Source organism: Anomalospiza imberbis, chromosome 7 (genome assembly GCF_031753505.1).
Source record: "Anomalospiza imberbis isolate Cuckoo-Finch-1a 21T00152 chromosome 7, ASM3175350v1, whole genome shotgun sequence".
NCBI lineage: Eukaryota > Metazoa > Chordata > Aves > Passeriformes > Viduidae > Anomalospiza > Anomalospiza imberbis.
The window spans coordinates 36,750,789-36,770,340 of NC_089687.1; the positions used below are offsets into that span (position 1 = coordinate 36,750,789).

Below are 19,552 nucleotides of genomic sequence, written 5' to 3' on the forward strand. Positions count from 1 at the left end.
AGCCCAGCTGAAGGTAGTGCTGGCACTTGGAGCCTTTCCCACCCATCCCGAGCAGCCAAGGGGGTAATGGGTCTGTGGGGGAAGAACAGGAAGCAGGATTTGGCCCCTGAGTGAACCACTGTGCTGGGCTAGCAAAACTAAGAGGTCAAAACCTGAATTCTGTGGTCCTGAAAGCCCCGCCCCTGAGACTGTTGCATGATTTTTCTGCAGCTGGTGCTCTTACACAGGTATGGTAAAAGAGGATTTTTATAGAATCACTGAATGGTTTGGGTTGGAAGGGATGTAAAAATCACCTCACTGCAGCCACCCTGACACCTTCCACTAGCCCACGTTGCTCAGAGCCCCATCCAGCCTGGCCTCAATTGCTTCCAGGGATGGGGAATTTTGGATCCAGTCCTCCCTGGGATCCCAGGGAGGAGCCTGGGGCACACAGCAATCCCTGTGTGGTTTGGGGGAGATGTAAGGACAGCACAGAGCACAGCACTAACCATCTTTGGTTACTAATCACTGACTTTGTTAAAAGCACAGGAAAACTGCTGCAAACAGCTCCTGGTGCCCCACTAAAACTGAGTTTGGGGCATGCTCCTGGTTTGAGCCAAGTTCAGGGGCTAAACCCTGCTGGGCTCTGCTCTGCTGCTCAGGAAGGCAGAGGGAAGGAGACCCTCAGTGAAGTTTTCAGCCTCCAAAGCAGAAACACATGCCAGAGTCCAGAAGGCTCTGTAGAGAGCCACCCAGCAAGCGGGGCTGATTGCTGTGGAAGGGATTGGGGAATGTGATTAAGGATTAACACAGCTGGGGAAGAAAACACGACAAGGAATTATTCTGAGCAACACTGGGTATGGAGGTAGATTCTGGAGAAATGGGTTTAACCTTCCTGCCATGCTCCCAGCTTTCAGTTCCCACGTTCAGCTGCTTTGTTGCCTTTCCTGAGCATCTGCTTTTTCTTTGCGTGGAAAAAAATGGAAGCCAAAAGTCTGGAGAGGTTGTTTCACTGCTTGTTTTCCCTGCTGCACCCTGGAAAAAAGCCTTCCTCTATTTTCCTAACAAATTTTCACTAGCAATTATCTGATTTTCACCAATTTTGAGGTCTGTTTTTTTTCTTCCTTTTTAGCCAGCAGAATGTGTGTCACAGCCTTAAGAGATTCCACAAAGCAGCTGGCCAGGGAAAGTTCAGTGCAATCATGATTCTACCTGAATGTCAGACAAGTAAAACATTTTTTGTTCCATTGAGTCAGCTGCATATTAAAAAATCCTTAAGGCCACTGGGTTTGTTCCACACACTGGTCTACAGGGCAACATAGGAAAGGAAATCCTGGCCCCATGGAAGCTGATGGGAGTTTTGTCCTTGACTCCAGGGGGGACAGGAGTTCACCTCTTGTCTGTATGAGCTCCTGTATGAGCAGGGGTTGGATACTCCCAAGTCAAACTCCATGAAAAATCAAGACTGAGCTGTATGTAAAAAGTGAGCATTTTATAAAGACACTTTGGGGAAAATAAAATACAAATTAATCACTTCACGAACCATTGCTGCATTATTATACATTCTATATTTCTTGGGCCTTTGACAACCCTGACCTTACTTGACTTTGTAATGTAGCTGGCCTTCTGCACAAACTGCTTCCATGACATTTTACAAATACCTTCCCAAAGACATCCCAATGCAGAATATTTGGTGCTTCAGTCAGAAAAAGAAGTGCTGTCCCTTGACTGACAAGAAGCTTTTTCTCTGCTTTACTTACTCTTCAAGAGAAATTTGACATTCCAGGACATCGGTGTAATCTCCCTGCATCTGTTCCAGATTTCTATCCCTAATGGTTTTTTATGTTTTGCTCCACATATAATAATCAGTTGTGACAATTTTTAGCTTTGCCCTTATCCTGCTGCCAACAAAATTATGATCTTTTCCTGTACTTCATTAAGTCTCATCACCATGAAAAAAAGCCAAGAGAGTTGCCATTGCACAGGCACTTCTCCCTCTTCCAGCTTCTCATTTCCAATACTAAATAACATTAAAAAAAAAAAAGAAGAAAGGTGTCAGAGAAGGACTAAAAGCCTTAAAATATTCTGAATATTTCAAGTTAACCATGCAGGAGGAGGGAAACTCAGGAAACTCTACTTGGCCTCTGTTAAATTACCCAACACTTAAAATATTCACCTACAGATAACAATCCAAAAAAACACCAAAAAATCCCCCAAAAACCACACCAAAAATCCTCCATAAAGAAGAAACATTTCCTAGATTTCAATAAAACTTCTTTCTGTAGAGTTAATATTCCAAGAGAGGAATTTTTCCTCCAGGAACACTGGGCTGTGTCCCTGTAAAGTGTTAGAGCCAGGCTCTGAGGCTGCTCTCACCTGCCACAGCTGGAGATCCAGCATTCCCAATCTCACTCTAGCCCTGCTTTTCTTTTGTGCCCACAACTGTAATGCAAGAAGTTCAAGCAAGGTCTTCTTTCAAGGAATGAGGGAAGGTTTCATTCCTGTAGAAGAACTTTTACCTGAGCCAACACCAAAACTTCCTGTGTCTGAGGACAGCAGAACAAGTGAGTCCTGCTTGCTGGCAGCTGGAAGTTTTCTTATGCTTGGCTCATATAAACCAGCATTAGACATTTTCATTCATAGGCTACACTCTGGTTTAGTGCCCAGTTCTACCCCCTGCCAAAAAAAAAAAAAGGAGATTTGCACTGCAAGATTTTAAAAACGTGGTTGAACTGATACAGGAATACAAAAGTCAATTTAACTTTTATGAAACACCAGTTTCTTTTCAGCCAGTGAAGAAAATCTTACTGGAGAAGAATCATCACTGGCACAATAGGAGTCCTAGGAAAGACTGGGAAAAAATACAAAGATGCTAAAATTCATCTGCTCCCATTGAATCACAGTCTCTTTCTCAGTATTAAGAGTTTGCTAACTACTTTCTGTATAGTTTCAAAAACAGACAACCTAGCAAAGAAAAGGGGAGTCCAAAACAACTTAAGAAGACATCTACTTCTCTTTCCACTATGAAGTTTTCTCCAGGGGAAAAAAAAAAAAAAACTACACTAAAATGTGGGTGAATAGCCTATCAGTCTCAAACTAACCTTTGCTTGCCATTCCCTTTCTTCCCTCCTGTTTTGTCAGATTGTTCAGGCATCTCCTTGCAGCTGGGGGGAAAGTGGTTCTGTATAAAAGAGCAGAAGCCACTCAAGGTTAGACACACAGCTTCCCCCCAGCTCTGCAATCCTGGAGCTGCTGGGAGCAGAGCTGGAGGAGCTGCAGCAAGGCTAGGCAGAGGGACAAGGACACTTCAGCTGCTCAGTGCCATCACAGCCGGTTCATGAGAACACAAACTCTGTCTCACCCCTTCCAGTATCATTCATCTGTGAGAAACAAGAAAGCAGATCACTGCACTCAGGGTCTGGATGCACTGAAATACTGCCTGCAGAATGGCACTGCTGCAAATTGGAACCTTTGGTCAATCACTTGTGTGTTTGCAGGTGTCCTGCTGGACAAAGCCACCCCTGAGATGCTGGGAATGGTTCTGGTTCCCCTTTGCAGGCAGAGCAGAGCAGAGCAGAGGTGACAAGGTTGGGTTTCTGGCTGTGTAGGAGCACTGCAGTAAAGGATACACTCGGAGTAGCTCTGTTGGTTTTGGATCCAACAGGCCTGCTGGGACACTAAAAACCTATTCTGAACTCCAGTCAATCTGTTCATCTCTCCCAGGGAATGTAATGCTTCGCTGCTTATCACCACAAGATGTGACTGAGCAGTGCTCGGGGCTTGAATTACCATATTTAATTAAATGTAAGGTACTGAATTGCTTGGGGAGAGCCACTAATGGAACTGCCCTGCAAAGCACAGCCCTTGTCATTGTCCCCTTCCAGCATCCAGTGCTCAGTACATTAGAAGGTATACTTGAGAAAACAAATATTTTCACTGTTACAGGAAACACATCTTACAGTTGGAAATGTTTTATTTTCTATTCTTTCATAGTACTGCCACTGTTAGTGGCCCATTAATAAACTTCAATGGATTTTCTGATTTAGACTCACAGTAAATGATCTTAGAATTCCTCTCAGGGACAAGAAAGCTGCCTAGAAACAAGAGAATGGTGGAAGCAGCAAATTTTCACTCTGTGCCTTTTTCAGATAATAAAGGATAATTGGCCAGGAACTAAAGATATGGGAATTGATGGAGCTGTACCCAGTTATCAGCTGCTACTTGCTTGCAGGGATAAAGATGCTGAGCTATCCCTGTGTATCTGTCAGGGTTTGTCACAATATCTCCATCCAATCTCCCTCAGCCACTAGAACAATTTCAGTCTTTAGCCATATATTGAAATTAGACACACCTCAGGGCAGCCTTTTAAAATCCATCCTTATAAAAATCAATCTGCCTTACAAACACCAGGACAAATTCATCATCTGTGTCTGAGATAATTTATTATGAATTCATCATCTGGGTCTGAGTCCAGAGGGAACTTTGAGTTGTGTGTCATTAGAATATTCTGCTTCTGGACAGCTTCAGGAACTGGTCTTACTCCATAAAAGCCCCCATGAGTTGGGGCAGAGAAATCAGCCTTTTCCTAATGATAAATTGGGATATTCAGCACCTGTGCTGCAGTTGGTCAGCACAAAAACGCTTCTCTGTGATGGTCTGGAATTCAGAGAGTGCAGCCTGTTGGATATGGTGTTTTCCCAATCACATTCCTCCCCGCCTCTTTCAGGTCCTTGAAGAGCTGACTGCCAAAAAGGCAGAGGCCAAGAAAAAAGAAAAGGAGAAGAACGGAAAAAAAGACAAGGAAACTGTGAAAAAGCCAAGTGAAAAAAAGCCACCAAAAGTTGGAAAGCAGGTAAGGAATGACAGCAGGTTGTGAAGCCTCAGGTGTGGGCAGATGCTGTAAAGTGACATTAAAGTGGTCACCAAAGCTCCAGGCTCAGGTTCAGGAGACAAAGAACTGGCTGAGGTTGATCTCTCTCAGCCTTTCCATGACCTCGATGATTCTGGGAACTTTTTACCTCTCATATTTTAGGAATGGCCACGACTGAGCTCAGTGGGAAGAGCTGATGGAGGTGCAGACTTTCAGGGACATAAATGAGAGCAAAAATCCACTCTGGGGCTTGGAGATCATTGCCAGGACAGTCAGACAGGGAACAAAGTGGTAACCAAGCATTCCCACTGTTAATGTGGGTACAGAGGAGTTCATCACTGCCACCCCTTGCAGAATTAGGAATTCAGAGCCTCAGAGCTTGTGTGGATTTCAATCTAATTTTGAAACCCCATCAGCCATGCATAAATAAAGCCATGCATTTGCCATGTTCTTTGGGTGGGAACTAGTTTTGTTTCAAATATCAACAGACATCATTTAATGTACAATATATTCCCTGAAATCTTTGAGGTAAAGGGCTGCTTTCACAAAAGACACTTCCAAATTATTTCAGGAGCAGCTTCACAGAGCAAACCACCTGTGAAACAGAGCAGTGACCAAAGGGCATCTTCAAAAGCAAGCTGTGCAACAAAAATTGTCAGCTTTTGCTGAAGCAGCAGCTTTTGTTTCTCATTTACTTCCACAGTATAAATAAAAGTTAAAACAATATATATTTTTTTAATAAGGGTCATTAATCTCTCACTAAATATGTGGAGGAGAAGGGTGAGTTTTCTAGGGCAAAGCTTACTCTTCACTGCAAGTTTTACACAAATTAATTTGAAGGCCTAACCCTAGAACAAATATATTCCAAAAAAAATATGCTTTTCTTGGACTACATCCATTAATCTGGCCAAAGCTCTGAGAACCTCTAGCCAGGAACCTAAATTACATGATTTTAGGGAGCATCAGTCAATTTAATTGGAAGGTAGATACCCAAATGTTAACTTGTAAATGAGCATCTCGAAAACCCTGTTTGGGGGTTTGGGGTGGGTTTTTTTTTTTTTCCCCCTTTGTAAATGAAAATACACAGCCGGTTGAAGGAGCAAATCCATAAATGTTTTTCAAGGTCTTTAAGCCTAATTGCTTAACTTTGGTAACTGGGAAGGGTTGTGGCTGCTCCTGTGTGAACAGGAGGTGTTTTTAAGTTCTGGTCACACATGTCTTCAGTCAGTCACTTGTTACTATGACCAGTTTGTTGGGTGACACTGTCACAGCCCTGGTAAAGCTCCTGAAACTGGATAGCACCTCATCCATCTGCTTAAAAACCTGACTTTCACAGGATAAAATTGGATTCCTTCTTGGTTTTGCACATTTCTGAAGATAAGAACCAACAACAGCAAAAATGTGTCTCAGTCCCCTGGCAGCCTCTGCAAGGCAGTTTTGAATTGGGGTGAAATAACAGCATGGAGCTCTGGGGTTTTATAACTTCATGTCATTCCCATCTCCTCAGCCATCACAACTCCTGTCAAGTAAAATTCTGAGCCATTATATCAGGTTCTCTAAGGTTCATTGAGAAACAACAAAGGGAACATTCTCTCCAAGGTTATAGCACTGACAGGGGAAAAAAAAAGAGTATCTTAGACCAGTTGAGAAGTATTTGGAAAAGTTCTAACAGCAGGACTCTTATTAAAATAAGTGTAGGCTATAAGTCATAGGGATGCAGGCAGAAAAAAGCTCTGCTCCCAACTTCAGCTCTTAAAGAAAACAAAAGTTGGATCCCAGAAGGAAATTTAAGCATTTCTGAAAAGCCTGATAGCAATCTTTACAAAGAGTATTTGATATCAAAGGAACTTCACTTTCTTTTCTGTGCAAGGTGCTGATTTGATTTCCCTAAGGAAAAAAACAACCCATGGCTTAATTCCCAAAAAAATCCCTCTTTCCAAAAGCAGCAGCAGTCTGGGCTGCCTCACCCAGCAACCTGCTGCAGCTTGTCCCACTGGATGTGAGCTGTGCATCCCTGAATTTCACCCAGAAATGGCAAACAGTGAGCCATATCCCTGTCCCTGGTGAAACCTCTTAGGAAAATCCCCAAAGGAAATGTGCACAGTGGAGCCAATTCAGTTTTCCCTGCTGTCCAGTGGGAATCACCTGGTGTGGAGCTGGCTTTGAAAAGCTTCAGAAGTAGATTAAGACACTTATTTCCACATTTCTGCTTAAATTCAAACATATATTGCTGGTTCAAGGGGCCTTAACACATTTAAAACAGAACAAGCATAGGCTCAGTGCACTGAAAATCAAAAAATATATGAACTGGTTTCGAGGGAAAAGTTCTTTTTATTATGTTGACTCTTAGGCTGTTAATTGAGGCAAGAGAAAACAGAACTGCAACTGTCCTTAAGACACAAGAGAGTGGGTTTGATTAAAATCAATTAAATTGACACAATGATTTCATTGACATCAGTGTATAAAATCAGTGAAGCAAATAACTAAAACAATTCATTGGCTTATTTATAACAATAAAATGTTGATGTGTCCTGTGGTATTGAGAAGCTAAAAATGAAAAACCCATTTTTAGGCTGGTTTGGGGGGAATTTATTTGTTGGGTTTTTTAAGAGTTGACACATTTCCTCTCAGAACATCATGGATTAATAATTTTCTATAAAATACCATGGAAAAATGGTAAAATAAGGATTCTGCCCATTGCAAATGATCCAAGGATGAACCTCAAAGTGCCACACCCTGTGGAAACTGGGAATACATTGGAGTAACTGGGGATTTGAGCTCAAAACCCCCAACTTTTTGTTACACTTTAAACAAAGTTCTAAAACAAAACAGTTCTTGATGTTCAGTCAAGAGCCTCCCAAGTCTCTTTCAAATCCATCTATAGCGTAGAAGTGATAAATGTATTTAGATTATTCCTGTCCTTCTGGGCCCAAACTGGAATTACTGTAATGATACTTTAATTAAAAACAGATATGTGATAACTCCCATAATGGGGCTGCAGCTGTACCTGCAGGTAGCAGATATTTCCCTAATTACAGGGCTTATTTTGGGGGGGGGGGGGGGGTGTAGTTTTAACCATCCCAGGAGCTGCACTTTGTATCTTGCTGATAACGAGTGGTTTGCAGGTTATTTAGCAAAATCCTGATCCTCTCTGGTATAAATTCACATTCAATTCCTCCCCAAACAGTGATCTAATCTCTCTTTTTCAACTACTACCTCACTCACATCTTGAGACTTAGGACTGATACAAGATGAAGAAACTGTGATCATTTTCCGGGAGGTTTTCCCCTCAGAAATACTGGTTCCATGAAATGGAACTGTTTCAGGAATATGGCAGTAGCAGCAAAAGTAACTGAAAAGATGGCATTTAAATTAAAATCCACTTCAATATTGCAAGTCTCCGACCTAAATTACATTTTCAAACAAGCTGGAGTTTAATTCTTGTTTAATTTGGTGACTTCAGCTGATAAAATGACAGCCCTTCTCTCATGGAGCAACCTGGGCTAGTGGAAGGTGTCCCTGGCCGTGGCAGGGGCTGAATGAGATCTTTCAGGCCTTTTCCAACCCGTTCCATAATTCTGTGAAACAATGCTGTCAGCAATTCCTCTCTTCACTTTCCCCCCAATCTAGGTAGTGGATGAAAGCTGGAAAATGGGTCCAAGCAATTTCCTTTTGATGCTGGAGGAAGGAAGCTCTCAGTACCAAGGTCAGTAGAAAAAGATAACAATTCCAGCTGGAATGTTCTCCCAGATCAGCTTGATGGGAATGTCATTTCTATAAGGTCAAGTGGGCAGCTGCCCAAACTATGGAATGTTATAAAAATTAGGATGTTAGATTAAAAAATGGTATTTAGGAAGGGAGGCTCTCAGGACCTCAGTTCTTCCAAGGAATCTGTCAAAACCATTGAGCTAATCATGCAGGAACGGACATTTCTGTGGGTGAAAGTGAACAAACTCAAAGCAAAGTGCTTCAAGAAGCAAAAAAAGGCATTTTAGGATTTTCTGAGGGCAACAAGATGATATCAGAATAGCCAATAATTCGAAAGCACTATACTGTACGTCAAGTTGCAGCATCAATGTTTCCATACTTCTGTAACTCTACCTGTCCTGTCTCCTCCAAGAGTGAGAACTCAAGGAAGAGTCCATGGATTCCTTCCCAGCTACTCTAATTATCTTTGATGCCAGCTTTGAATAGGAGGAGCATCTTCTCAAGCAGAGGCTCAAAACCGTGCATGTACTTGCTTCATGCCAAGTGTGTGAAACTAAAACATAACCCAGTCTTTCAGCAAGGGGCCTGGCTGGGTTGTCATCTGGAGAAAGCACCAAAAAGCAGGGATTTCTTAATAAAAATCATGAAAGGGCATTTTGTTCTTTTCCACATTTCTTCTGTCTTCTCCTCTGTTTTGTTATTCTGTTTATCTCTTCAACACTTGTCCTCAGTGCTCAGCCTGATTCACAAGTGAATTAGGAAGTCTTGCACTTTTCTAAAGTGGAAAATAGCGTTATTTTTGCTGCATCTCTGCAGATTCTGTTCTGATGCAGTGTGGAGAAATATCTTTTCTGCTCTTCACTCTTCAGAGCTAGTGCTTTGCTAAAATTCCTCATATGAAAAGTCTCCATTATTCCCTCCTGCTGACAAATTACTGGTGTCAAGTTTTCTGCCTGATTTGAGCTGGCTGGAGAGAAAGAAGTGAACTTAAACTTGCTAAATGTGCATCAGTAGTTTGGCCTGACCTCTGACTTGTAACAATTAGGATTTTCTTACACCTTATAAATCATAGAGCAGCTTTCTGGCTAAAAAAAGGAGCTTTGCATCCCATCTGCTGTCAAATACCACATCAGAACCCTGCTGAAGGCAGCAGGAGCTTTAGATAAGCATCAAATCCATCCAAACTTCTTTCCTTAGCTAGCCAAGGATGAAATTGCCCCGGGAACTCAAACCCAGCCATGGCAAGAGTGGGGCTCCCACCCAGCCAGTGCCCAGGGCAGGGAAGGAGCAGCAGAAGGGAGGCAGGAGGGGTTTGCCTTGGAGGAAACATGCTTGGCTGTAACCTCAGCAGAGCAGGGGGTACCAGAGTGAGGAATAAAAACACCACAGGAGTCACTCTGACCGCAATGGAGACTCCCAAATTTCACAAATATCTCATGTGGTAAGCCAGGGGCTTTATGAGGAGATGGGGGATTTGTCACCCAAACCATCTGAACACCACCTCTGCCATTCCCAGCAGGACACCTGCTCTGAGCCCTGCAAACCCAGAACTTTTTGGGGTTATTCCCACAGTGTGAGTGCCTCTGTGATTCCCATTTCCCAGTTACACACCCACACATCTCCAGCCCATGCTGCTGGAGCTGCCAGCTGCTCCCCAGCTCTGCAGGCACATGAGAAGGAGCCCTTTTCTGCACAGAGCACAAGCAGGAACCCTCAGAGTGGAAAACCTCTCTTGCAGGCTTCAAAGAATACCTGCAGTTCTGGCTTAGGCACAGGAGCAGTCTGTAGCTGTGCAGTTCAACTTCAGATGGGGTTTTTTTCCTCCTTTTCTCCCAGTGAACCAGGTCTATTTGACACCACACTTATTTTTAGTAAACAGCTGTTAATTCCTCCTTGCAGCACAATCCTCCTGCAGCACTTTGGGTTTTCATTGCAGGGCACTGACACAATACTACCTGGGGCTTGTCCAAAATGGTTTTATTTTTAATCTAACCATGGATTCTTTGAATCAAATTCTCTCATCAGAATCTAATCTACAACAACATCCACCCAGAACAGTGTAAGCAGTCTATTGTATTTTTAATTTTAGGCTGCTTTCCTTTCAGTCAGAGAATTATGCAGGAAAAAAAATAGGTCTGAGTTTGGACTTTCTATTTGACTTTTCTATTGAGAACTTTTTTTTCCCCTAATCTTATTTGAAATAGGTCACTTGCTATCAGCATTTGCACAGAAGTTCAGATTTATTAGTGCAGAAACCTTGAAGACATGATTGAAGCAACAGAGCTTGATTAAGAAATATTTGTATCAGGAGTAATTCAAAGCCCCTTGTAAGTGTGCCTAAAGTTCACCCAAATGACAGCTGACCAAACCACAAACATCTTTGTTTTGTCACAGCCCCCAACACTTAATTTTAAAAAACTGTTCCCATCCCATGAAACTGGTGCTTTATACATAGCTTACTTAAATATTTTTTAAAATATAGATCCGTTTTGACAAAAATCTAAACATTTCACTTACAAATTTCTTCACTCTGTGTTTTTAAGTCCTCTACCAAACTAAAGTTGCTGCCTAAAGTTCACTGGAATTCATGAAGCCTTTTATCCTCCTAGAGCTGTATCTGGCCTTTTTTCTAGTTGCTAAACTCCACTTGCCAAGCTCTAAAACACTTCTTTTAAACGATGTGCTTGGAAACAGCCACTTTGTGTGGCGTCTCCTTTCACACTGCAATAGCCAGAGTTTACATGGGGCAAATGTAAGGCTGAGCCTTTACCCCCCTCTGTATTTTTGCAGTGTATTTTTGCAGTGTGAGGCAGCAGTGTGCTATTTTCCCCATTCTACAGCTGACCAGTTGATATTTATGACTTGCTCAGTGTCACAGAGGATATTTGAGTTCAAATACTCCATGGTGTGTCCAAATATTCCCCGAAGGTGTGGTAATACTCTGTATTTTTAACCAGCCTTCAAGAGATTCAAATTCTTTTGCCAGGAGGTTCAAAGTGGCCATTTCAAGAGAAGCTTCATGATTCAAATAAGTATTTTATAATTGTTTGTCACAGGCTGTTCTGTGAAATTCTGGGATATTGGAGTTCCCTACTGGCCTGCAGAGCTGGGATGCTGATTTAGGAGTGGTCTGGGCTGCCTTTGAGCCATGAGCTAGCTCTGCATATAAAACAATCCCAAAATAAGCATACACTATTTTAGAAAAGGTGACATAAATTTCACTACATACACACAAGCACAGAAATAGCTCCTGGAGCTGGCTGACCCTGCCTGTAACAAAATACCAGACTCTGCTGACCAGCCAGTGAAAACATAACATCCTTAGCCTCCTGACCCCCCCTTTAAAATTAACTTTGAAACATTTTGTTGATCTATAAAAGAATAACAGAGCATCTAACACCTATGAGTTATTGATCTCTCTACTAAAATTAGGCCCCTCTAACCCAGTGGTTAATATAACACTCAGATAACTCATTTCCAGGTAATACCAGAGTCTGGGGGGACTCTCACTGGTTTGCCTGCAGTGGGTATTAACCACTAATCAATCTACAAAATGACAATAAACAATTATGAAAAAAAAACAGAATAGAAAAACCTACGGATCCCTCTATGAAAAATAAATCTCTAAAGCCTGGTACTCCTGTGAAAACACAGCACTTGCAACCTGTTGACCCAGTCAGGAAAGTGTTTAAAAATTCACATAACTCCTATGTAATGTCCCCTTTCCCCAGGGCTGGAATTCCAGGCTGGAGGAGCTACCTCATAACTTGGGCAAATCAGCTTTTCCTCCTGAAATATTACATGACATCTGTCATGCCCTGTGATGACCCACAAGTAATTTAAAGAAATTAAATGTCTGTACTTTGGAGTTTCTTTCATTACCAAAATATCCCCTGTCCTCCTCCATCCCCACCATTCTCAGTGGTGAAATTAAGATTACTCACCTGCATGAATTATGCCCTCTATAAACTTTGTAAAACTACAAATCCTCTGCCTGAAATTGGGCCCTGAAAATTTTTGGGGGGATTGAAAGAACAGCCAGTCTTGGATTAACAAGAACTTGGATGTTCAAACCTTTCTGAATTTGCACGGTGCCTTCAGCAGGCAAGGGGTACAGGGGAGAATATCAAATATAATATCTGTAAAATAGAATGTCTGTACAAAACTGACTCATAGAGGAGCCAGCGTCTGAAAGTGGAAAACTGTCATTTCAAATCACTGGGAAATTGAATTAGCACATACAGCTGGAGATTAGCTGTCATTTAGGAAGATACAATCAGGGCCTGAAAGGCAAGATATGAATTGTCTTCCTTCAAATTACCTCAAGAAGTGTAGGAAAAAAAGAGGTGTTTCCATTAAAATCAGGCACTTAGAGAACTCAGATATGCACCCAGCTCGTCAGACTTCATTTAGTTTTCTTTCTAAAGAGCAAATTGCAGTTTGCCTCAACAAAAATAATGAGCTGCACCTCAGGATCATTAGGTACTTTATCATAAATAGCTTTTTTTCATCACCAGCTTCACAAATTCACTGTGACTGGGTGTTAGGTCACCTTATTACTTCTCCTTTGCACAGCATTTCAAAACAGAGGGGCTGGATCAGGTGGGTCTCGTCTCTTTTGGGCTTAACTGCTTTTAATTTCTGCATTGAAATTAAAATCCCCCAAAGTGAAGCCTCTGTGTGGCCATGCATCATTTGTGGTCAGCTGCAGGCTACTGCTCTGTCACCCTCGCTGTCCCCTCCCTCGATCCCACTGCCACGTGCTCAGTGCTGGTTTTATTCCTGTGCCAGTGCCCCTATTCCCATTTTTCAGCCTCCTGGCAATTACTACGAAGGCCAGCTCCCCAGGATGCAGCAGCTTTAACTGAGCCATGGGGAGAACAGGGAAATTTGTGGTTTGAATTAACCCTCTTCCTTTGGTCCCCAAGCCAAGTGACACTCATGGAGAGCACATCCTTCAGGGCAGGAGCCACCCCTGTGCCTTCTTCATGGAAAAGACTGAACCCCTGTGCTGTGAAATCAATAAAATAATGCCAACATCAGGCACGGGACTGGGATTGTGGAGACTGAGCACACTCTCAGCTTTGCAACCTCCAAATGACAGCCTCACTATCCCATTATCCTCCTGAATTCTGAGACCATTCTGCAACCCAAGGCAAAAGAAGAAATCCCTTATAACCTGAAGATTTGCAGATCCTAACACAACAGGGCTGTGAACTTGGTAAGGGTCCCTAGAGCCTGCTGCTTTCACACAGCTCATAATTTAATAAAAGCTGCCTACAGCCACCCTTTCTGTTGCCTCCGGAAGCAGTTGGAGAAACCAATGGCTTCTGTAACTTTTTCCCCTTTTTTCTTTCTTTTGGCTAACAGTCTTTTGGGAGAACAGAGATAACAGATTGGATTTTCTCCAGGATCATGACCCAGAGCTGATCAAAGGAGAGGAACGGGATGAAGTGGAGGAAGAGATCAGAGTGCAGGTGTGCTTACAATAGCAAGAGGACACTGATCACATGCATTACCTGGGTATATTTTTCTCCAGCTGTAAGAACTGGCCCTGGCACAGACCTTCCCTCCTTCCAGAGTCCCTACTACCTGTTCTTTGCTTGTTCAGCTGAACAATTGTCTGGGCTGAGGTGGCAGAGCAGAAAACTGAGGAAGATTCCTCTGTTTGTCTTGAGCAGGTGGATGAAGTGATGCAGGAGAAGCTGCTGAGAGTCAAACAGGCTGTGGATGGAGAGACAGGTCCTCAGGGCAAAGCTGGGAAAGACAAGGTAACAGCAGCAAGGTGGGAGATTTGAGGGGCAGTCTCAATTCCATCAGTGCAAACCTCAGGTACAAACATCAAAATGTCCCCCCTAAACATTTACTGAATCTCAAGTTAGGAACATCTGAAAAATCTCTTCACCTTTGGGTAATTTCAGGGCCTTCTCATTAGCTCTTGCTCTTTAACTTGTATAAATATTGCTCAGGACAAGTTGAGCTATTCCAGAGATAAATCACTACAAGATATTTCAGATTTTCACCCTCCTGAAATCCTTGGATGCAGTCAAACAGCAAAATGGAAGCAATCCCTCTCTTTAGGGTGACCAGTTCAGATTAATAGTTTTCCAAGGAAAACAGGGATCTGGAGGCCACTGAGTTTTCCAGCTGCTGGCTGTTTTCCTCCTAAATAAGGACTGGTTTCAAGACCATACACCAAAAAAAATTCCCTCTGAATGTTTTGATGTAACCTTTCATTTGTCTGTAACACCACATAGATCACACACAGCCAGGTACTCCTTAAGTTACGACATCCTATTGAAGGGTTTGGGAATTTGCAATTAAGCCAAGTTTATTTAGGCATAAAAAATAGGTTAACCCTCCCCAAACACAGCACATGTCATGTTCACATCTAGTTTTACAGCATTATCATATGAAGAATTCCACAGCTTGTGGTTCTCTAAAATTCCTTACCAAAGCATTTAAATTAGAGATCATGTCAGTGCAAAATAACTCAAAGCTTACACCCCACCACTCAATCAACAGATCCACTTAAAACCCTCAGGGCAAATAGCCAACCCTAATCTCATGCTGTATTTCATTTCTGTAATACCTTTTAGCATGCAAATACTTGCTGTTGCTCTACTTCTACTTAAATTATCTTTAAAAATGCTCTTTCACCTGACAAACCTCCAGGGACAATCTAATAAGAAAAGACTGGGGCAGCTCTGAAAGCTGATCCCAATTGGATTCCTAAATCTGTTTCAAAAATAGGGGCAGGGCTTAAGACATACAGACAAAATATTGCAACTATCTCCCCCAAGTTTTCATGGGCAGACACATTTAGATCATCTGGTCAGTGCCCTGCTGCAAAATGTCACACTGGAATTACAGAGCTTTATGTTAGGGGCTGGGTTGGGTTTTTTTTTTTCCCTTCAGTGTAGTGTTGGAATAGCTTAGGGTGGAGGGAGATTATTTAACTTTTATCTTCCCAAATTGTGCCAGTAGCCTGAGAGAATGAGGCAGGAAAAGAAGTACTAATTAGATAATAGAAATTCCTTAAAGATTTCATCTAAAAAAATCCCACCCAAGCCAAAACAGTTCTATATGAGGAATGGAGAACGAAAGGAAAGAAGCAGTGTTAGTCAAAACACATCTTCCCTGTGCAAAGCCATTTAAAATGTCCATTCAGCATTGGCAAAGGCTTTTTCCCATTAGTATTTGCATAAATATCTCAGTCATAAACCAAACCAGTGCATACCTGTGCACACAGACTGCAGATCTGCTTTAGGATAGCCTGCTCTAGATAATAAGAATAATATGAGCTGGAAAGTTTTGGAAATAGCTCATTAATTTATTATTCAGCAAAAAAAATCTCTAGTTTTTCAAGCCACATCTGAGGTCCCATATGTCTCCCCTCAGCTATGCAGCATGAAATAACAGGTTCAGGTTCTCACTAAAGCCAGGAGTGTGTCTGGAGTTCAGTGTGAAACATCCCCCTGCCAAAAAACAAAAGGGGATATTCTGCATTCTCAAGAGAATTCAACATTCTTCAGAGAAATCAGACCTTCTCCTGCACTCTGGCAGTGGGCAAGGGGCAATGAAAGGGTGATTTCTTCAGGAGAACTTTTACAGGTGGAATTTTGTGTCCAGGGACCATCATCCCAAATTCCTGTTTGGCCATTTCCTCTGGTTTAGGGAGGGATTTCTTCTGCTCTCTTTGTCAGAGAATATCCCTAACAGAGGTAGGTGTTCTGTGCCTTTCCAAGATTTAAGATGAGTAGTTCACAACTCAGAAAGTTTCTGTCAAATCCATTTTAAAAACAAAAAAAAACAAAAAACCTGCCTGACCCACAGGAACGAATCCGAGTTTTAAAGTCCCTTTTGTGGGAATTACAGCGAGGATACATTTTGGAACTGGACTCTAAAGGGAAATTTCTCCCCTCCAGTCAATGTTCCAGACACCTCAGGTCTTAGATATAAGAAAAACAATATATAACATCTCCATGCTTACCCACAGCCACTCCTTTATTTCCATAAGTACTTTATCACTGATTCCCAAACCTTCAAATACCACTTACTGCTAAAAGCTGACACTTAACCCTACCAAGAGCTGCTCTTAGAGCTCCTGAAGATAAGAATACCATTTGCCAGATTTGTGGAAGAATGAACTTGGGTGAAAAAAATTGTTCTTTTCGTGACAAGTGGGTCTCCAGAGCAGTAGGCTGATCTGGAAATAGCAGAACTAATGAGATTGCACCTAATACTCAATAAAGCACAGTGCTGTTACTGGAGTCACAGATCCTGTGCCTCTTTCCAAGCTGGAAGCTTCCCACAACCAGACTGTCCCACCTTTATGGCCCAGCATCGACAGGGGATGGAGCAGAGTGTCCTGTGTAAGAGACACACTTTGCTGGCCTCTGATTCTTCCAGAGAGCTCCTGGTCCCGTGACTGTCACTGGAAAGGGGATGAGGACACAACAGAAACAGAGGAATGTGGGTCAGCTCTGCTGTAAATTGCATTTTCCTTCACTTGGCACAGTGGCAGCCCATCCCCTGCCCAGCCAGGGATCACCAAGCTGGGACTGGGAGCACTGGGAAAGGACAGGCTGAGGAAGGGCTGGGAGGGAGATGTCCTCTGAGTGAGGAACATGGCAGTCACTGATCTGGAAGTTACATTTAAGAGCTTATCAGAGCTCTTTCTGTCAAGCCCATTGTGCTGCTTTTCCTGCTCTGCTCCCCCAAGGATGTATTTCTGATCCCCACTGCAGGTAAAGCAATGCATTGGAAATGAACACACCCACACAGACACAAAGTCATGGCCAGAATTCAGGGAAAAAAAAAAAAAAAAAGGAAAAAAGACACAGAAATCCCAGGAAAGGGGGACATGAGAACCTCAGTGTGGAAAACTTGGTTCTGGGCTAAGCCCCAACACAGCTCTGGAGACCCCTTTTTGGTGAAACTGGGCAGAAGCAAAGAAAACCACAAATGGCTGTGACAGAAATACTGACAAGAGATAACTATAACTAACCATAACTATAACTAATGAGGCCAGGAGAGAAGCTGAGTGAGAACTGAGGAAAGGCTGGGTTTGAGGACTCTGATTCCCAAGCCCTGCTGGATTTCCTCTAACTGCTGCACCCAGAGCCCTCAGCCAGCTGTGGGAGCTGTCACCTCTTTGGACCCTAAATCCAACAGGGATGGCAGATCAGAGTCCCTCATTCAGCAAGTTTAGGAATCAGTGGGAACATCTTTGAGCACTTTTTCAGTGCAAGTGTCAGAAGCTGCTTGTTTTATCTCAGCACTGCCAGAACACACTTCTCAACCCAGGCCCAGTGCAAAGCTGCATTTGCTCAGCCTGCCATCTTTAGCATCTCACATGATCCAAGGAATCCCCCAAAAAACTGCACCAGCTGCTGCTGGTTTCCCTTAAACCATAGGAGGAGCAGTTCCCTTCTGTTACTGTTCCCCAAGGGAACCTACAAGAAACATGGAGAGGGACTTGTTAAAGCAGCACGTAGGGACGAGGAGGAATGGCTTCAAACTGACAGTGGGTTTAGATGGGATACTGGGAAGGAATTCCTCCCTGTGAGGGTGGGGAGGTCCTGCAGAGGGTGCCCAGAGCAGCTGTGGCTGCCCCTGGATCCCTGGAAGTGTCCAAGGCCAGGCTGGATGGGGCTTGGAGCAACCTGGGACGGTGGAAGGTGTCCCTGCCTTGGCAGGGGTGGCACTGGATGATCTTCTGACCCAGCCATTCCATGACTCCTTGACCTGTGGTGGCCGTAGCTGCAGCCAGGGCTTGTGAGATCACAGCCAAAGGGTGCCACAGATCCTCCAGTTTCAACAGTTCCCCTCAGGGAGACATTTGGATGCCCTCTCCCTCCTGGTGCCATCCCAGCAGCAGCCAGGGCTCTGGAATTTGGTCTGAAATCAGGTTCTTGTCTGCTCCAACCTCTGAGCTACCAAAAACATTTTGCTGAGCCCACACAGCAGGAGAAGCCACCCCCTGGGCACGGGACACAGCCCTGTGCCCCTGCCAGCTGCCACCTGATGGGCTCACTCCGTGGGAGTCAGCAAAGCAGGAAATCACCCAGTCAAAGGATGGCTACACAGGAGCCCAGCTGGCATTTCAGGGAGAGCAGCAAGGAGATTTCCAGTATAAATGAGCAGCGTGTTCACATTCATTAAACATTATCATTTCCTAAATAAAAGCAGTTCCCAGTAAGACATTTTGGAGACAAGCCATTGTCTACAATTCATATTTGCCCTTATCACATCTCAGCCTGTGCCAAATTCCCCACAAATGCTGTTGTTAATTAGGAAAACACATTTTTCCTCCACACAGCTCATTTTTGTTTTGCTCTGGAGTTACTTTATTGGTGAAGCTGCCTTGAGGACAATACCAGTTGGCCAATAAATTCAACATATGCTTAGTGTCTTTACATAGGTTGAAACGAGCTTTTCTTCCCAGTCAGACACAAATATATGTAATTTCTGGCTTGTTGGAAGAGAAGTTAAAAAGACAAAACAGGAGGAACAGCAAAAATAAACCAGTGACAGCTTCAATATTTCCACAGTTGTTAAAACAGCATGGCATGTGCTTTCTTCTTCCCATTCCTTTTCTTCAAAACAAAACCTCCCTGGCACATTTGGATGAATATTTGCTGCCAGACTTATTTATGTAAAGAAACCTGAGGTATAGTTCTCCAAATACAGAGATGTTTGTTTTATCCTAACCCAAAACATCTTTTCTCAGTAGTTGATCCATGTAGTGCTGGGTTTAGGCTGCATTTTCATCTGCATTATCTTTGTGGCATCACAAACAGGAACAGGTGATTGAACCACAGGTTCCTTACATTGTGTCTATCCTTGAAAACCTGAAATTGATGTATTCCTGAAGGCTGCTGATCTATTCTATGAAAAAGCCCAGCATTTTCCAGATAATTGGATAGGATTTTTTTAACTCAACAACACAGCCTCCAGAGCTCTGCAGAAGTATTCACTCTTATAAAAAAA

General features: G+C 43.0%; 1 protein-coding gene across 1 annotated transcript in view; it reads left to right on the forward strand.

Moving 5' to 3' along the window:
- Positions 1-19,552, forward strand: part of IQCA1 (IQ motif containing with AAA domain 1) — a 100,007-nt gene that overhangs the window by 52,387 nt on the left and 28,068 nt on the right. Inside the window, exons 8-11 of the mRNA XM_068196662.1 lie at positions 4,706-4,831; positions 8,480-8,555; positions 13,928-14,034; positions 14,239-14,328. Coding sequence (XP_068052763.1) covers positions 4,706-4,831; positions 8,480-8,555; positions 13,928-14,034; positions 14,239-14,328 — 399 coding nt within the window. The remainder of the gene's footprint in view (positions 1-4,705; positions 4,832-8,479; positions 8,556-13,927; positions 14,035-14,238; positions 14,329-19,552) is intronic.